Here is a 19,385-nt window from a genome sequence, read left to right as displayed (position 1 = left end):
CTTACGACCCGGGACAACACTGAGGCTCTATATGCTAGGGCTGTGCTTTGACTCGTTTACCGGCTCCAGGAGAGTCATCATGTGGTGAGGTTGGGTACAGTTGTGACACATATAGGAGCCAGTGCATTGTAGTCGGGGATTCACCGCTCACCTGCGGGTGTGGATATCATATGTGATATGATGTAATAATAGTGCATGGAATCTCTGGCCAGAGTATGAGATGTACGTTGGAGAAAGAGTTCTTCAATAGTACACGCGACGCCACTATTAAAGTTATCACATAGTTATCGAATTAATATGCAACCCTCGATGAACCAATGGTTGCAGATTCGATCGAGATATATGAGATGAAGAGACCGTACTGTACGTTAATCATAATCTACTGGTTCTTGCAGGCACTATCAGTGATACTTAGGGGATCATGGGGCGATGCTACTAGACGCTCTTACCATGATCCGATGGGTGCAATCAGAAATGAGTTCTGACATTCTTGATCAAGGTGTTGATGAAAAGAATGGAGCCAACTAGGGTAAGCCCGAATAAGAATAAATGTTATTCTGAATCACGAAGAGTTGTGAACCCACGGCTAGCTGTATCCCTGAACCATTGAGGGTCACACAAGCACTGGATCATTTGTTCCCGTTGAGAGAATAAATTCAAGAAGTTGAATTTATATTATATAGTAAATTCAAGGAGTTGAATTTATGATAATTAAATTTTGAGAGAATAAATTCAAGGAGTTGAATTTATAAAATTTGAGAATTTAATTTATTAAACTCAAATGTTGGGTTTATTAAATATTAAATTTTGGAGGTGATAAAAATTCAAGGAGTTGAATTTATAATTTAAATAATAAATTCAAATGTTGAATTTATAATGTATTTAATTTATTAAGCTCAAAAGTTGAGTTGATTAATTAATAAATTAAATATGGTGGATAATATGTTTAATGAGCTTGTAGGGATACAAGTCTAACATATTAAATAATTAAAGTTTTAATGGGCTTTGATTAAATTAATTAAACTAGTTGGACTAGCTCAATTAATTAAATCAAGCCCATTAATGTTAATTATATATATTAGGCTTAGGGTTAACAAGAAAAAAATTCATAAAATTCCGAAAACCTAGCCTCCACTAATGTCACGGTGATTTTCGAGAATCACAATAATTATTCCTCCATATTTTTTAGTTTACTTAATTAATTAGATTAATTAAGTAAATAATGATTAAAGAAATATTAAGATTTCTTTATTGCATCATGATTCCTTCGTGAGTTTCAAGGAATTTTTCGCAAGAAAATTCTCGGCAATTGTTGTTGCTCTCAAAAGTTTTTGAACCAATTTTGTGTTCTATCTCTATGAGAAAAATATCTTCTAAATTTCTAGTGCAATTTAGAAGAAGGACAAATCTTCTAGTCGTGGACCTGATTCGAAGATTGAAGAAAAGAGAATTGAAGAAAGTTCGTAGGGATTTTCATCAAGAGCTATCTCCGCTAAACCCGGATTAGTTGGTGTCCAGTGATTTATTCACCAAAGGTATAATTTTTCTGACATCCTATGTATGTTTTGTTAAAATAATACGAGCGTCCAAAGCAAATCTTATTTTGATTGTCAAAATAGAAACAAAATTTTTAAAACTTCCGCTGCGTTTGGGCATGTAGAAAACCGAGATCCAACAAGTTTTCTCGTTGAAAGTCGATGTAGTGGAAGGGGCGATCTAGAAAGGACTATCGTCGGAACAAAGTTAGTCAAGGCAGTCTAGAGTGGTCGTCGTGGATGTCGGCTTCTCAAGGGGTCGACAATGTTACAAATGTGTTCCACATTCATATATCAAACTAAAAAAATGTAAGTTATAAACTCTAGAAGTTTAGATCATCCAATAGACAAACTTTTTGAGATGATACACATCTTGAGTTTATAACATACCAACACGACTCATATATCGCCCCTTTTACTCTTGATTTGCTCGGTCCATTCCCCAGTGTCGTATTTTGTGAGACGAATCTCTTATTCGGGTTATCCATGAAAGTATTACTTTTTATGTTAAGAGTATGACTTTTTATAGTGAATATCGGTAGGGTTGACCCGTCTCACAGATAAAGATTTGTGAGACCGTCTCACAAGAGACCTACCCTTGTATCATATAGGTAGTGCCCCCAACTCTTTATCCAAGGACTATAACTAGGCTTGTCAAATTGGGTCAGGCCCGTCGGACCGGCCCGCCCCGCCATAAAAATTGAGCGGGTTAGGTTGATAAAATAGCAGCCCGTTTGGAGGCGGGCCAAACGGGTTGAGCCCGTTTGGGTTGCTGGCCGGCCCGCCAAATTAGGGTCGAATTTTATATTTTTAAGTTTTATATAAAAATTCCTATTTCTTCCTTATTTTTTCTCATGTGCCTAACTTCAATCAATCTCGTAAAATCTCTATGCTTCTATTTTTTTTGAAGATGTTATACTCTCCAGTCTCCTCCCTTTTTTTTTAATGTTTAACTCGAATTAATCCAGAATTATCGAAATAATATAGTAAATAAAATAATTATGTGTATTGTTGAACACATAATATTTTCTGAAATTTACAACCGTCTGTTTTCTCGACTTTGTGTTATCTTCCAATGTTTCTCACTTTTTAAGAAAATTTGGATGGTAAGAGCTAGGTGCCTTGTGCGGACAAACCCTTAAGATCGTTAATTTTTGTTTTCTTGTGATGACAAACCCTTAAGAACTGAGAAAGTGTATACTAAAAAAGATTTGGAAATCACATTTAAAGGTTTCATTGTATTTGCGGTTGGTGATATTACATGAGTTAATTTTTAGTACATGTGTACGATGAAATCTTGTATGAATTAGAAAGCATTTTATTTTTTTATGGATTATGTTGATTGTTGTATGCTTTCAATGTCTTATTTCAATGTTTTTAAGTTTTTTATGAAACTATTTGGCTGAAATATATTTTTTTTTATGTTTATTCTAATATTGTTTAGTATTTTTTTTTAAAAAAATAATAAGCGGGTTGGCCCGCCTAACCCGCGGCCTAAGGTGGGTTGGGCTGGATTGATCATTTAGAGGCCCGCCAAAATGGCGGGCTGCCCCGCCCCGCCCCGCCTAATGGCGGGTTGCGGCGGGTGGCGGGATGGCATGCCTCGTCAGCCCGTTTTGACATGTATAGCTATAACATGAGTCCATACACTACATTATAATTATATTATACAAAAAAAGGAGCCTTTTATAGCTCTTAGATTAAAAGTTAAAGGATTCTATGGGTGAGAAAAATATCAAATTTTTTGTATATAAAGGTTAATGTACCGAAAAACACTGAATTTACCGAAATTTTCAGTACGATATGATATCGATAACGAAATTTTTTGTACGATAATTGAATGAAATTTAAAGATTCGATATATACCGAACTAATTTATATAAATTAAAATATATATATATTTAATATTTTAAATAATAAAGCTAAAATATGAAAAAATATAAGGTAATTTTTCGGTATAAAATGATATATATCGATATCATAGCAAAATCTCGGTATATCACAACATTTCAATATAATCAGTATGCTAATTATATAAGCCTTCCAACATGGGAAGCATGTTACTTCAATTGAGATAAAAAAAAAAAAAATAGTTTTACTTTTTAGTTGGAACTTTAGGTGGTTCTCGAAAAAAGATGCATACAAAATCATTTTCGGTACGATATGAATATAAATATTTTTAACATCATAATTGTCGGTACAATAATATGCATTTTTCGATATGATACACTACCGTTAGCCATTTGATATCGTGAACAAATCTCATTGTTGCAGCGAAAAAGACCAAAACTGCACAAGAAGCAAATTTACTGAATTAATAAGATATAATTTTAAATAAATATAGGACTAAAATCAATTTAAACTCCCAACATCAATTTCGCCATTTCCCTTATTTACTAAAATTGGCATGTGTCGGCAAATTTTTATTGGTAATAAATGCTGAGAAATACCATTTTTTTATTTAAAAAAATTGTTAAAATTAAAAATTAGCAAATTGTAATGGCTTCGGTAGGGTACAAATAAAGGGTTAAAGACAAAAACATAATGGGTTGTCCCAATGAATAAGATTAATAATGCTTTATCAGTCATCTTTTTGCCTAAAAAGATTCTTGGGTTGGCTATATATCCTTTTGAGATAACCGAGAACAAGTTACGTAAATTATATAATAAAGATTTTATACAAAAATTCTTGTAAGACGATCTCATAAATCAATTTTATGATACATATATTTTATTTGCTAAAAAATAAAAAATATTATTTTTTATTATAAATAAGAAAAGACTTGCCCGTTTCAAAAATAAATATCCAGGGTACTCAAGATTTTATGTGATAGACTACTGAAAAATTGTAGCCATGTACCAAAATTTAAATATTTTATAATAGAGCAGGTCTTTTGTGAGACAGTCTCACGAATCTTTATTTATGAGACGGGTCAATCCTATCGTTATTCACAATAAAAAGCAATACTTTTAACATAAAAAGTAATATTTTTTCATGGATGACCCAAATAAGATATATGTCTCACAAAATACGACCCGTGAAACCGTCTCACCCAAGTTTTTGCCTTTATAGTAAGAAGCCGAATTTATAAATTTCCTTTTTAATTATTATTATTATTAAGTAGGTCTCTTGTAAGACGATCTCATGAATCTTTATCTATGAGACATGTCAACCCTACCAATATTCACAATAAAAAATAATAATTTTAACATAAAAAGTAATACTTTTTCATGGATGACCCAAATAAGATATCTGTATCACAAAATACGACACGTGAGACCGTCTCACACAAGTTTTTGCCATTATTATTACTAGTGCACCGACGCACGCGTTGCGTGCTTGTATAATATTTTTTATAATTCATTTGATTTATATTTAAATGAAGATCAAAATATAATTATAAGAAATAGTGAGGGACTACACTGTAATTTTGATATATAAATTAAAAAATAAATTGAAAAATAAAAGAATAAAAAAATGACCTCAGTAAGAATTGAACCTATAACCTAAACCCCAAGTAACAATGATTCTATCCAATAAACAACATATACCTTACATTAAAATTTTAACATTTTATTAATATATATAATTAATAAAACAGATCATGACACCAAAGTTAGTTACTTTTAAGTGTCTCAAACTTAATAAAGTAACATAGATAGCTAAAATATTTTAAAAAAATGAATAAAATTTACAAATCATACAAGCTTATCTAAAATTTTAATATAAAATCCAAGCAAGCAATCCAAATTGGAGGGGAAAAAATATTAAATTGAAATATATTGCACGTGTGACCGATATGGTCCGCAGGAGTCTTACCCCATGGACAAGGCAGTAGTGGGATTAGCAACATTTTAATTATTCCAACCAAAGAACAATTTTTTTGTCCTCTTCGTTCTAAAGTAGTGATTTTAATTTAAGAAATATTACTTTTTCCCCCCCAACAAAACTACCCAAATGTATGTTTGGGTCGTTTTGAGTTAATGGGATATTTCCCCAAATACTGGATCGAATGGGTTGAAAACATTAAAATATTTTAAAATGCATTAAATAAAATTTCACTATTTTTAAAAAAGATCATTTTAATAATTTTTTTTTACTAAAAATCGATTTGAAAGCCTAATAGTATTTCTAACTTATTTGGATTTTAAATTAAAATTTTGATATTATTTATCACGGGAGCACGACCACCACAATGTTGAACACTGATGTCAGCATGATTGATAAACAACGTAACAAAATTATATATATATATATATATATATATATATATATATATATATAATTTGACTACAAGTTTTTTTTTAAAAAAATATTATTATACAATCGAAAGTAAATCATCATATGCATATGAAGTTTATACAATGGCCTGGATGAAAATACCGATTTTATTCTATATCAGGCTACAATTCTAATATCAAATCCAAAGAATCCATTAGACAAATTCTAATACAAATTTTCACTCGATTGCTCTAATTAATGACAAAAACTTGTGTGAGACGGTCTCATGGGTCGTATTTTGTGAGACATATATCTTATTTGGGTTATCCATGAAAAAATATTACTTTTTATGCTAAGAGTATTACTTTTTACCGTAAATATCGGTAGGATTGACCCGTCTCACAGATAAATATTCGTGAGACCGTCTCACAAGAGACCTACTCCTAATTAATAAGCATCTCTCTCCAATGTAACGATATATAGGTTGAATCTTCAACTAAATCGACACTAAGATTCCGTTTGTGTAAATATTTTAAAAGCGTTTGTAGTGTTTCATAAGTTAAAAATACATAAAATATTTAGATAAAAATTTGTAAAATGTTTTTGAATTTTTTTAAAAAAAATCTTCTCCAAGTATAGTTTTTAAACAACTTAAATATGTTTTTTTTAAAATATTTTTAGACACGAAAACAATGATGAAAATCAAAACATATCATTTTTTAAATGTAAAAAAGTTTTTGTAGAATAATTATTCAAACTTATATAGAGTCTTAAAACCATTTTGAAAACATTTTATAAAAATTTGTAAGGACACTTTTATAAAAATGTTTTATAAGTATTTGTCGAAACAGAGTCTAAAATTGTGTGAATGTTCTTTAAATAAGAATTGTGTTCTTCTTTAATCTTCTATTACTTTGATGATTTTTCTTGTCTCGGCAACACTTGAGACGATTTTGGGTACAAAAAAAACAACATTTTTAGCACTCATTTTACAAATTTGTGTACAAAAAATTTCAGATTTAGGTATTGATTCACGAATTACCGATATCAATTGGTACAAATTGAGTACGATTTTCGAGTACGTATTTAGAACAACAATTTGTTAGTGTAGCATTCATTTATAAATTTAGGTACAAAACATTCAAATCGAGGCACTCACTAAATTATGAATTCGAACGATAAAATACAATAAACTTTATAAAAATCAGTGAACTAAATGGTGAAGAAAACACAATAGTGCAAAGCTTAAAGTAAACAAAACCAAGGCCTGTACAGTGTCCTTAAAACAGATTCGTCACCTCATGTATATGCTTCGATGATCGTCTTGGATGTCTGTTTCTTAAGATACAACAGAACAACCAGCAGTGACTTAGCGCGAGGCACTACTACGGCAAACTGAAAACGTACCTTCGCTTTATCACCAAAATTTAGCGGATGACAAATAAAAAGTTAACAACATGAAATGCATGAGAGTGTTTGAAAGAGATTAGATTTTCATGTATTTGAAATGAGAAAATGAACACACTATTGACCAAGAGTCATGCAAGATTAATTAACTCAAGAATATGAAAAACCAAAAGTCTCCAATCAACTCAAGAACGTGGAAAGTCAAAAGACATTTCTACAATTAGGAGTCATAATTAACTCAAGTATGTGGAGAGGCAAAAAATACTCTCATATTAATGAGAAATAATTTAGATTCAAACTCTAAATTTGATTCAAATTTCCAACTCTAACAACATGAATGGACTCAAATTGGATATAGAAACTATTATATATTTTCGATTTCGCAAGTTCAAAGAGTTGAAATGAAAAGACGGAAAATTTACATTTATTGTAGTTTTCACGTACAATTTGGCAACTTGGTACTGTTAATTTCCACTCAAAATTCGTAGTCTTATTTATTTTTTTATGTTCATCCATTTCAAAGCACCACAAAAAGCTAGAAAGATGGATTCCCATGGTGCAACTCTGCTAGTGCTGGATGATGATGAATCTTCATGTTTCAAGACAATGTAGGAACAGTGCCATGCACTCACTACAAAATACTTTATATTAAATTAAACAATCACCCAAAGTTAATTGGTCGCAACTTTTAACAACCCAAAGTTAATGCTTCCTCCATGGAGTGGTAAGGTATTATTTTATATATTATCCCCCAAATCAAATCACTGGTCAAATGTTTGCAACGGAAACTCTTGGAAAACAATTATGAATCGGATCCAATCGAGTTTCTATATTCCTATTTATGAGTTATGATAAATCTATGTCCTTCCGTGCTCATCTACGAACGTGGATGTAAATGGATTGAATCGAGCTGAATGGCATCGAAGTTGAGCTGACTCGTTTAAGTTATATATAGGTTCGAGATGAGTTTGAGCTCGATTCGAGTTTTTATCATGAAGTTCGAGCTCAGCTCATTTTGAAATTACTAAGCTCGTGAATAGCTCGATCTCGATTAATTAATAGCTAGTTTATCATGTTTAACGAGTTTGGTTCGGGCTCGACTCGTTAAGAAAACTTGTTTTCGAGCCCATTAAGCATATAATTGAACTTGGATTTGAGCTTGATTCGAGTTCATTACAAATAGAATTGAGATCGATCATACAATAGAATGTATATCTATAAATTAATTCTAAACCAAGACAGCTAGAATGTAGTAAATTCATTCACAAATAAACAAAATTAAAAATTAAAAAAAAAAAAAACATAAACCATGTACATCATTGAACATCCCAAAATACAAATTTATTAGGTTTTTATTTTTATTTTTTTATCAATACAAATTTATTATATTCAATTTAAAATATTATATTCTAAAATATCTTACTTGTACAAAATTAATCAATTGTAAATTATGGTTCAAAATTCATACTAAGATTTAGTGTTACAATTTATTTGAATAATGATAATCCTAATTTATTAATCTAATCCTATAAATTATATTATGATGCTATAAATCCTCTTGATTATCATAATTATTTAATTAATTTTTTTTAGATATATGAATGATGCAATGTCATTGTAAGATTTGGATCATATTTTATTTATATTACTCTAGTTTTTAAATAATGTTTTGGCATAATATATACAATTTTATTCAAATTTTCAATCTACTTAGTACTGCAAGTTCATATTAATTTAATATGTTCAGTCCTTTTAAATGAATTTGTTGATATGTTTTTTTTAGTTTTATTTAATGATTATACTAGTTTTTTTTATAATATTTTAGTATAATTTAAATTTATTCATCGTATATATTAGGTAGTGATGTAAATTTTGGAGGAAATAAAGGGTAAACTAGGTTTATTTATGTTATATTATTTTATTTATTGTGTCTTAAAGAACATTTTAATATAATAATCTAAAAATTAAATTAAAAATACAATTGTGACTGAGTGCTATAACTTATCTTTCTATAACAAGGTCTTTGGTTGTTCAAATAATCAAATTCTTCTGAATATATCAATACTAATATTTTTAATTATCAACTCAACAAATAGGTCGATCTTGAGCTCATGAGCCATGTAGACGATCATATTCACGGATATGAAGTCAAACCAAACTCGAACCAGATAGACGAACCAAACTCGTACTTGAGCTTGCGAATCATATAAACGAATATGTTTGTAATAGTAAACGAACCGAGCTGAAAACATGCAAACATAGATATTTTTAGTGGTGAAATATAAATATTTATTAAACAAATATATATTTACTGTTTTTTTAAGAAAGAAAAAATGGTGATTGTGCGAATCGATAATGGATGTGGTGGAACTTAAATGGCGACCGACAGTTCCCCGACAGCAGAGCATGGCAACACTTTTGAGAATTTTTCTCTCAATACTGATCTGGCGCTGTCACATTATGCATTTCACTGATATTTTCCAACGGTCCGGATCCTATCCACGTAAGCACTTCCCTCCCCCCCTCACACACCCTGGCGCAAGTTAGTCAACCTCACTTAACCAAACCCATGATCTACCCCTGAATTTCCAATCAAGCCCTCACCAATCATTACACTACAACACACCATACCCCAAAGTCTACTTGCCTAAAATAGTAATTTTACGACATAAAAACCAGTATAAAACTCCGCAGCCTCATCCCATAGAACTTTAGCACCAAAGAGACAAAGTGAGAGAGAATATAATACCAAATTACCCCTCTCCGGAATCTCTGGTTCGGATTCATTTCCTCCGCCGTTGATCGTAATCCAATATCGGTACTTCTCCCCGACGGATCTGGGAAAATTTGTGCTTCGCATGATGGGATTTTGCATCTGCCTGTTGGAGACTCCGGCGAGGTTACTGTGGAGCACCAGCTTCTTCCGCCACAAACTAATGTTATTCTAACATATTCGAAATAATACTCTCCAAATCTCCGAATATAAATCTATCATATATATATATATCTTAAATTCTCTCCGGGAAACTTTGTGTGTGTGTGTGTGTGTGATTATATTGAGCAGGACGACGTTGTGTTAGATCGCCGGAGATCTGAGAAAGAAAATGGAATCTGGTCGTATTTTCTTTGACCCCTCGTGCAACGACAACATGCTTTTTCTTGGAAACGGTGACTCCTTTTTCCGAGGTACAAATTCAATCATAAGTTTTCTCCTCTTGATTCCCATGTTATGTTACCCTTTCGCGCGTGTTTACACTAGTTTTCGATCCATACTAGGAGGAAGATCAGTGATGAACATGGAGGAAACCTCGAGGAGGCGGCCATTTTTCAGCACGGCAGAGGAGCTTTATGACGAAGAATATTACGATGAGCAGTTGCCGGAGAAGAAGCGCCGGCTGACTCCTGAGCAGGTGCACTCGCTGGAGAAGAGCTTCGAGGTTGAGAACAAACTGGAGCCGGAGCGGAAGACTCAGCTGGCGAAGAAGCTGGGATTGCAGCCCCGGCAGGTGGCGGTTTGGTTCCAGAACCGCCGCGCGCGGTGGAAGACCAAACAACTTGAGAGGGATTTCGATCAGCTCAAATCCTCCTACGATTCACTCGTCTCCAATTATGAATCCATTATCAAGGAAAATGACAAACTCAAAGCTGAGGTAAATTTGTTGAATCTCATCTTTTCTAGCTTTAGTTTCATTTCAAACTGAATATGATCAATTTTATAAATCTGCAAAAATATTATTATTTTTATAAATATAAATTGAGTCAACTCGTCTCACGTAAATTTTGATATTTAGTATTATCACTAAGAGATCATTTATGGTTCATGGTTTGTCGAAATGATCGTGGATACTATTGCGGATCCTATTTGTTAGGGTTCGCGATGGTCCTCGACATGTAAGAAATTTTTTTAAAAAAAGGTTAGAAAATTTTTAGAAAAAATTACATCAAACCATGATTTGAATATGATTTACTGATAATATTTTTGATCCAGAAGAAAAGATATTGAATTAGAGATCAAACTGTAATTCTCTACCCAAAGTATAAAAAATGATAGGAAGGCTGGACATGCTAATTTGCTGTCGTAAGTCATAGTAAGTGGTCACCATCAAATGAAATAAATTTCATTTATTTAATTTATTCTAAGAATATATAATTTTAATATTTGTCACTAAATTTTATAGTCTTTCACCAAAATTACATAAATAGCTATATATTAGAGTCCTGACAAGGACATGTTTGGCTGAGTCCAAAGAATAAGATGCCTTTCTTCGAGATCGACTCATCCCTGAGATTTTATTCTTTCATGGATTAAAATAGCATCGATCCTGCCCCCACTAATTTATATATAAAAAGACGAAATTTCAATTCTCTTAAAAAGCAAATATACCTTCTTAGTCACGAGAATTCGACAGATTATTTTTCTTAAATTCAATATTAAAAAAAAAAATTGATTGGGATCAAATGGGTTATAGGATCGGATGTGATTGTTATAGTTGAGTTTCGAACCTGAAACTTTAATGTCAAATGAACTACAAGTTATCGGTTTTAGTTGACATTTTGTTTCACTTCAATTGTTTTACATGTGTGTAGTCAATTAAGTTAAAATGCATGTCCATGACAAAGCTACAATCCTCCAAATATACAGGTTCTTTCCTTGATGGAGAAGGTAAAAGCCAAAGAACAGCCCACCGGAGAATCGCCGGGACATCATGCATCGAATCCAGTCCCGACAGAGGAGCCACCGTGTCTCCAGCTTACTATGAAGGTGGAAGACCGGCAAAGCATCGGCAGCGATGGCAGCGCTGTGGTGGACGATGACGGACCTCAGCTGCTAGACAGCGGTGACTCCTACTTCCCTAGCAGTCAGTATCCCGATTGCGTGGTGGCTGCTGAGGAGGACGATGTCAGCGAAAATGGCGGCAGCTATTTCGAATACGTTTTCCCCGCGGCGGAGCAGCACCACCACCACCAAGAAGATGGGGATGGGGAGCCGATCGGCTGGTTTATCTGGAGTAATTAAGTTAGAATATGGGCATTATATATAATCTGAATAGTTAATAAAATAATTAGCATAAGGCTATGGAAATATGAATTGAAGTAATTTGTATCTGTTCTATCCTATAATATAAGGGGGTATTTGACATAGGTATTGTCTCTCTGAGAAATAATATATAAGCCTTTGTTTTACCCTTAAATTACTGTCATTCTACTTTTCAATAGTTACATGTATTTTAGGTAAATATTAATTATTATTATCATCGTATATATCTTTTGGTAACGTAACAAGTGTTCGATCATATAATTAATATAATATATAATATCACGTATTAGATTCACATTAACTGTAAGAATCACAATAACTTAGAGATAACTGAAAAACAATAATTGTCCCTAGTAGAAAAACAATCAAATTGTAATTTTTGAGCTACTGTACAATTTCAAATATTTTAATCGTACTATTGTTACAAACTTCTAAATTTACCAAAAAAAATCAAATACATGCATACATCCAAAAACTAAAATTTGTATTATTTTCATTGTGTCAGATTTTTTGGGTAATTATGATGATAAAATCTTATAATATACCGAATATATCAATATCTTATAAGTCCATTGTGTTATTTTATTTTAATTTCTTAATTTCAAAAATTTACCTTGCAACTTCTTTCAAAACAACTTCTCAGATTTCTGAGAACTAATAAATTATTTAAAATTTAACTTCAGATGAACACCCCCACAAGCATTAAACATCAAACTAGTTGTTTTCACATAAATATTCAAATTTATATTAGAGTTTATTGCATGTGCACATTCAAAACTCTACTGGTATTACAATAATATTTCCATAATTTCATTTAATTTAGCAATCGATCTTTTTGTTTTTCACATTTTTATATATTTCATGCAAATGAATCATGCATACGATATGATTTTAAATTTTATTCGAGGAAACTTTACGCGCAAATTAGCTTATGAGGTTGAGCAGTCTCAATTTCACTACAGGATTTGCGAATTAATGCAGGAAAATCGCTGGCATGGCCATTTCCCAACTGGATCGGAGAATCATGATTTAATCCCCGTTTCAACGACACGACCATTTGGTTTATTTTTCTCGAGAGAAATAGAACATTTATTAAACAGCAGATAAGTCGAGACTTACAGCGGAGTTTATATACAAATGGACAAAAATTATTATACTATATAAACTTTCACTACGAAAATCCATGGAAAGCTAACCTATGATCTCACAATGAAAACATACTGAGATGGATGATATATAGCCCTTACATTGTTGCTTGGCAAAAAAAAAAAAATGACATCCTAATACTGAAATTTGACATCATTGAAAACGAAAATCGCAAAAAATCAAACGTATAAGACAAAAAAAAAAAATCCCTTATATTTAAGGAAGGTATTTAAAATTTGAATTTCAAATAAAATAAAATTTAATCCATGAATCCAAATATATTGAAATAAATACAATGAAATTAATATTTAATTTAAGACCATTTCACAAATCTAAACAAATGCCTTATAGTGTTAACTTTGAATCGATATATATATATCCTTCTATTCATTTGAAAGCCTTTTTATTTAAATGTTGGTTCAAAAAATTCACAAATACCTTCTTTTTTGAGACTGTCTCACGTGAGATGGTCTTACGAATTTTATATGTGAGACAGATCAACCCTACCGATATTCATATTAAAAAGTAATACTCTTAGCAGAAAAAGTAATATTTTTTCATGGATGACCCAAATAAGAGATCTGTCTCACAAAATATGACCCGTGAGACCGTCTCACACAAATTTTTACCTTCTAATATATATAATTGTATTCGATTTTCATTTCTCAGTAACATTAAACAAGAGTATATTAAACCTGCTTTGACTCCAAGTACACTGAAATCATTATCATTACCAAATAAAGCCTGTTTGGCTGGCTGATATCTCCACAGCAAGCCTTTGTGTGAAATTCCAGTTACTTTCGACAGTTACATTAAATTTCTCGGGTTGCCCATTTGTTTTGGTATTTGTGATGTTTGTTTACTGCTATGGAGACAAAGAAAGCAGACATCTGTTCTCTGCTTTAAATATTTTAGTAAGGAGTACTAAAATCAATGTCCCATCTTTCCTTCTTTAATCCCTTTCCTTTGTCACACAGATCCCTTCACTTTCACTGCCAAAACAACATCTCTTCAGTAGTTTTTTTTTTTTTTTTTTTTTTGAAAAATAATTATATTTTTTCATACCTATTATTTGAGCCTAAAATTATTTTGATATTCTTTATTTTTCATGTATGAAAAATAGTTTATCAACCTAGTGTTTTAGACTTTTTTTTAAAAAAAATATATAATCTAACAAACAAAATGGGCACGTGCTAAAAATTGGGTGCTTATGATCTGAATAAAATTATTATATTTTTGGAGGCTCTTATTTGGAATCAAAGCAGTTCTTATTTTGGAGGACTCTTTTGATACATCATAAATGAAATGGATGAAAATGACTTTGCTACATGTAAAATTTACATATAGTTTTTAATAAATAAATAAAAGTTGATATTCGTATTGATCTGATTTTGTGACATAGATTAGTTTGTACTAAAATACACTATTCATTTAGATAGATAATGTATGATTGGCTACAAGCAAAGGAAAGAGGGCCTCTATTTCATACAAATTTACAAAGGGCTGAACCAGTGTGTAAAAAATGGCACAAACCTCCCCCTCACTTCCTGAAATGCAACACGGATGCATCCATCTTTACAAACAATAAAACGTTTGGCCTCAGCTGTGTCTTGCGAGATTAAAATGGAGAACTGATGGCATGTCGAGTGCAACACGGCCCGGGAAACCCAATTGTGAAGAAATGTGAAGCTCTTGCTCTATTACATGTTATAACCTAGATTAAAGAGATGAACCTGTCAAATGTGATCTTCGAACTTGATGCAAAAATGGTTGTGGATGCTATCAAATCTATCGATGATGATGCTACGGAGTTTGGATCTCTTGTGCACCAATGCAGGAGTCTATTGAATCAAGGAACCTCATTCTCGGTTCAGTTTGCTTATAGACAAGCAAATGTTGCAGCAGATGCTCTTGCAAAAGCTGCTCATTTTTATGCTAGTCCTTCTGTTTTTTTTTTAAACACCACCTTGTTTGATTGAACATTTGGTTGATTATTGTAACTCGTTGCATGATTAATGAAATTTCTTTTCAAAAAGAAAGAAAAAAAGTAGGTTTCTTATGAGACGGTCCCACGAATCTTGATCTGTGAGACGGGTCAACCCTACCGATATTCACAATAAAAAGTAATATTCTTAGCATAAAAATTTATAATTTTTCATGGATGACCCAAATAAGAGATCTCTCTCACAAAATACGACCCGTGAGACCGTCTCACACAAGTTTTTGTCAATATTTAATCTACTAAAAAAATTCAAATATTATATCTACAAATTACATATATAATATAATTTTATTATAATTATCTAAATAATAACTTAAATTTATAACAAAGTTTTATGAATTAAAATTTATCAATTAATAATCATCGTCATGATTCGTAATAATCATCATTTTATGTGTGTGCCACAAGCTAAAATAGTCGCCTCAAGCTGTTACACTTATTTATTGCTTGTGAAAAGTGTGATGGTTATTTGCCACTAGAAAAGGATAACTTGGCATTTAATTGTTAGGAAATTCCATACATTACGCTCTGCTCTATCCTTCAATTCACTCACGCACACAATGTTGAGCTTAGACAGGTAAATTCTTGAATTCTCTGTTCCTTTTTGGTGAAGACCATCAACAATGTGCAAGAATTTGATAATTCTTGTAGCCATTCTCGTGACTCTTCTTGTCGGGTGTTCTTCAGCTTCTGCATCACCTGCTACAAGTCAGTACCAAACATCCTCGTACAAGCGCATTTTCTAGCTTGGTTTCTGTTTCTTTCTTGAATCTTACTTTACACGCATTGTTGCAGAAATCGTAGGTGGGGTTGTCACAAATCTTGCTTCCGCCGTCTTCAAGTGGCTGTGGTCACTAAAATCGACCACTAAGACAGGTACACAGATCGTGTAATGAAACCCATGTTTCAAGATTACCTTTTTCAACCTTTTTCTGTTGGTTTTTTTTTATTTTGGTGTCAATCGGTTAATGGGTTTTGTGATTTCAGCCGTTTCGAGTCGTTCTATGATGAAATTCGAAAGTGGGTATGTTGTCGAGACTGTGTTCGATGGAAGTAAGCTTGGGATCGAACCACATTCGGTGGCGGTGTCGGCATTTGGGGAGCTTCTGGTTCTGGACTCTGAAAATAGCAATGTTTACAAGATCTCAGCTCCTTTATCTAGATGTGAGTTGCTCTTCTTTTCGTTCATTTGATTTGATATAATAGTTGGATTCTATGTTGAAAATTTGGAAGAAGTTGTTTAATTTAAGCTACATTTGCTATAAAGTTTTGATCTTTGAAACTATATGACATGAAGTTGAACTAACAGGTTTTGTTTGTTTTTTCACTTTTGATTTTTAATGGAATTCTTTCCTTGGAGATTACTCCTAATATCTGATATCTTTTACGAGTACTTAGGACAAAAAAAGACACCAACATTTCTCCTTAAATGAAAATATTGGCCAGTCACTGGTTCAGCTTTATCCTTATTTTCTTAGAATTTTATTACCAGGTTCGGGCTGGTTGATGAGGCGGGGGGGTGTTAGCCCCCAGGCCCCACCTTGATTATAAATTTTGATTTCTTACAATTAGATTGTATGAAAAAATGTATTTCGGCCCAGAGGAACTGGAGGAATTTCCTAGGTTCAACCATGTTAATGGCTTTACTTTCCCAAAACATGAAGTTAGTGTCGCCGCTGGTCCGGTGTTTGATCTTGCACCAGAGGATGCACGGCATTTCGTTTTCGAGCACAGTAGATCTTTTTGTGTGGGGATTTGATTCTTCTCTAGAAATTTTTTTAGTTTCTGATACTTTTCTTCTATGACCAAGTTCCTTCATGGTGGGCTACTCAACTGCTTTATTCCCTTTTAGATTCCAATTTTAATGGGTTTTAGCTTTACCTGTGCAAAGCTTATTGTTTTGCCCAAGTCACAGAGAAAAGTTCCTCAGTCTCTGCCATACTTTTGTAAAGTTCGCAAACTTCAAATGTAAGCCAAATTCTTTTTATATTTAGTACGAACAGATTAGGGAGTGTATTTTTTTAATGATTGTCCGACTGTATGTTATTATTTTCGGGTCATTTCCTGCGAAAAAAACTTTACAATATATCACCGGGATATTGTTTTATGATGTCAAGAAATATTCAGGGTTAAAGGGGATAGAATGATGGCAAAGTGCATAATTTTAAGCTTTGGTTAAACCTTTAGCCCTTTACAAATACTGTACATAAAAGGAAAAAAGACGAGGTAACTTCGGAAAAGAAACAAGATCAGTAATCTGTGCCATGTAATTTCACATCAAGAAAAATGTTTGAGCTGCAGATAGTAGACCTAAGCTGCTTATCGGATCGCCGGAAGGTTACACGGGCCATGTAGATGGGAAGCTAAGGGAAGCAAGAATGTACCATCCAAAAGGGCTTACAGTGGACGACTCTGGGAATATATATGTTGCAGATACTATGAACATGGCGATTCGCAAAATTAGTGACACAGGTGAATTACTTTAGCGCCAATTCTCCGTAATCCCGTTATCAAGAGTATTAGCCAAATAAATGCTCTAAATATTCTTTGGCACATGAATTTCGTGTGAACTTAAATGTTATCTTTTGCAGGAGTCGTTACAATTGCTGGTGGGAAATTGAGCCGAGGAGGAGGGCACATTGATGGACCAAGTGAAGATGCCAAGTTTTCGAATGATTTTGATTTGGTCTATGTAGGAAGTAGCTGCTCCCTTATGGTAATAGACAGAGGGAATCAAGCGATCCGAGAGATCCAGCTCCATGAAGACGATTGTTCTTCCCAGTATGAAGACAATCTAAATTTAGGTGAAAGGAATTTCTATTTATATCATCTCCTTCATATTGTGTTTCTTCGGGGCTTATCAAATGTTGTGATATGATTACGCGTGTATCTTTACAGGCATAGCCGTGCTTGCGGCGGCTGTTTTCTTTGGTTACATGTTGGCCTTGTTACAACGTAGGATTTCCACAATGCTTTCACATGACGATGTAAGTAGTAGGACTTGTACTCTATGACATGTAAGTGGTAGGTTTTGTATAGATAGTGTCTTACATATCTCTCAGTATCTCCAGACATGTTCAAGTTCAGCTCGAGTTCGATAATTTTGAAAGTGATTTAAATATTATTAGAACCATTTTATTTCTTTACAACTCTGATAATATAGTGATATTCCATTCTCTCTCTTTCCCAATCATTTTTATTTAAGGATCCAAAGGCTTGTGTAAGAGACATGCCGCCAGCTCCATATCAGAGGCCCCCTCCTAAGTCCATTCGGCCTCCGTTGATTCCATCGGAAGACAACAAATACGAACAACAAGATGAGGGCTTGTTCACTTCATTAGGAAGACTAATTGCCAACACGGGCTCGTCTTTCTTTGAAATCTTTGGCGGATTATTTTCTGGTATCAGAAGAAAGCCTTCCTATCACCCTATGCAGCAACAGTACCAGCATTGGCATCCTTCAAAACATGGGAACGCCTGGCCTTTGCAAGAAAGCTTCGTGATCCCACAAGAAGATGAGCCCCCACCAATTGAGACGAGAGATCCAACACCACGTAAAAGCTACCCATTCATGACTAGGGACACAGAAAAGGCTCGGCAACAATTCAGGCAAAGCAAATCTTATCATCACGATGGATGGAACGGGGATTTCCGCCAGCAACCACCATATCAAATGCAGCAACTGCAGCATCACCAGTATCATCAGAAACATAACATGTCGATCCCCCAAACTTATTACGAGCATGAAAACTGCGAGACAAATGAGATAGTATTCGGAGCCGTACAAGAACAGATTGGACGACGCGAGGCAATGGTGATAAAGGCTGTTGACTATGGAGAACCATCAAGTTACAATAGTCAGAATATCAGATCAAGATACAACTGCATGAGTTATTCCTCCTACGGCTACTAATGTTTCACATATTAAAAATATTTCGTAGGATTTAATGTATAAATACAATGTATGATGTTTGATTCACTGATGAAAAATGTTCTGGGATACTAAATGCCTCTTTTGCTATAATATGACAAAAA

At 33.1% G+C, this 19,385-nt stretch overlaps 2 protein-coding genes across 2 annotated transcripts; both read left to right on the top strand.

The window, feature by feature from the left end:
- The first annotated feature begins 9,866 nt into the window (after positions 1 to 9,866).
- Positions 9,867 to 12,416, top strand: LOC142531428 (homeobox-leucine zipper protein HAT5-like). The gene is made up of 3 exons (XM_075637538.1): positions 9,867 to 10,350; positions 10,441 to 10,814; positions 11,807 to 12,416. Exons 1-3 carry the CDS (start codon positions 10,269 to 10,271, stop codon positions 12,179 to 12,181), a joined length of 831 nt encoding a protein of 276 aa, XP_075493653.1. The 5' UTR covers positions 9,867 to 10,268; the 3' UTR covers positions 12,182 to 12,416.
- A 3,387-nt stretch (positions 12,417 to 15,803) lies between these two features.
- Positions 15,804 to 19,385, top strand: LOC142531064 (uncharacterized). Its single transcript, XM_075637076.1, has 7 exons — positions 15,804 to 16,058; positions 16,146 to 16,226; positions 16,338 to 16,514; positions 17,652 to 17,822; positions 17,942 to 18,154; positions 18,249 to 18,337; positions 18,556 to 19,385. Exons 1-7 carry the CDS (start codon positions 15,974 to 15,976, stop codon positions 19,261 to 19,263), a joined length of 1,524 nt encoding a protein of 507 aa, XP_075493191.1. The 5' UTR covers positions 15,804 to 15,973; the 3' UTR covers positions 19,264 to 19,385.

Source organism: Primulina tabacum, chromosome 17, assembly GCF_025594145.1.
Source record: "Primulina tabacum isolate GXHZ01 chromosome 17, ASM2559414v2, whole genome shotgun sequence".
NCBI lineage: Eukaryota > Viridiplantae > Streptophyta > Magnoliopsida > Lamiales > Gesneriaceae > Primulina > Primulina tabacum.
The sequence above is the reverse complement of the archived record's forward strand: the minus strand, read 5'-3'. Positions and strand labels throughout refer to the sequence as shown.

Excerpts from the sequence above, each read along its gene's own strand:
- LOC142531064 (XM_075637076.1), top strand. The coding sequence starts at position 15,974 with ATGTGCAAGAATTTGATAATTCTTGTAGCCATTCTCGTGACTCTTCTT. Across the intron at positions 17,823-17,941 it reads TCGCAAAATTAGTGACACAG|GAGTCGTTACAATTGCTGGT; the intron begins GTGAATTACTTT and ends TATCTTTTGCAG. Across the intron at positions 18,338-18,555 it reads CAATGCTTTCACATGACGAT|GATCCAAAGGCTTGTGTAAG; the intron begins GTAAGTAGTAGG and ends TTTTTATTTAAG.
- LOC142531428 (XM_075637538.1), top strand. The coding sequence starts at position 10,269 with ATGGAATCTGGTCGTATTTTCTTTGACCCCTCGTGCAACGACAACATG. Across the intron at positions 10,351-10,440 it reads CGGTGACTCCTTTTTCCGAG|GAGGAAGATCAGTGATGAAC; the intron begins GTACAAATTCAA and ends GATCCATACTAG. Across the intron at positions 10,815-11,806 it reads ATGACAAACTCAAAGCTGAG|GTTCTTTCCTTGATGGAGAA; the intron begins GTAAATTTGTTG and ends CCAAATATACAG.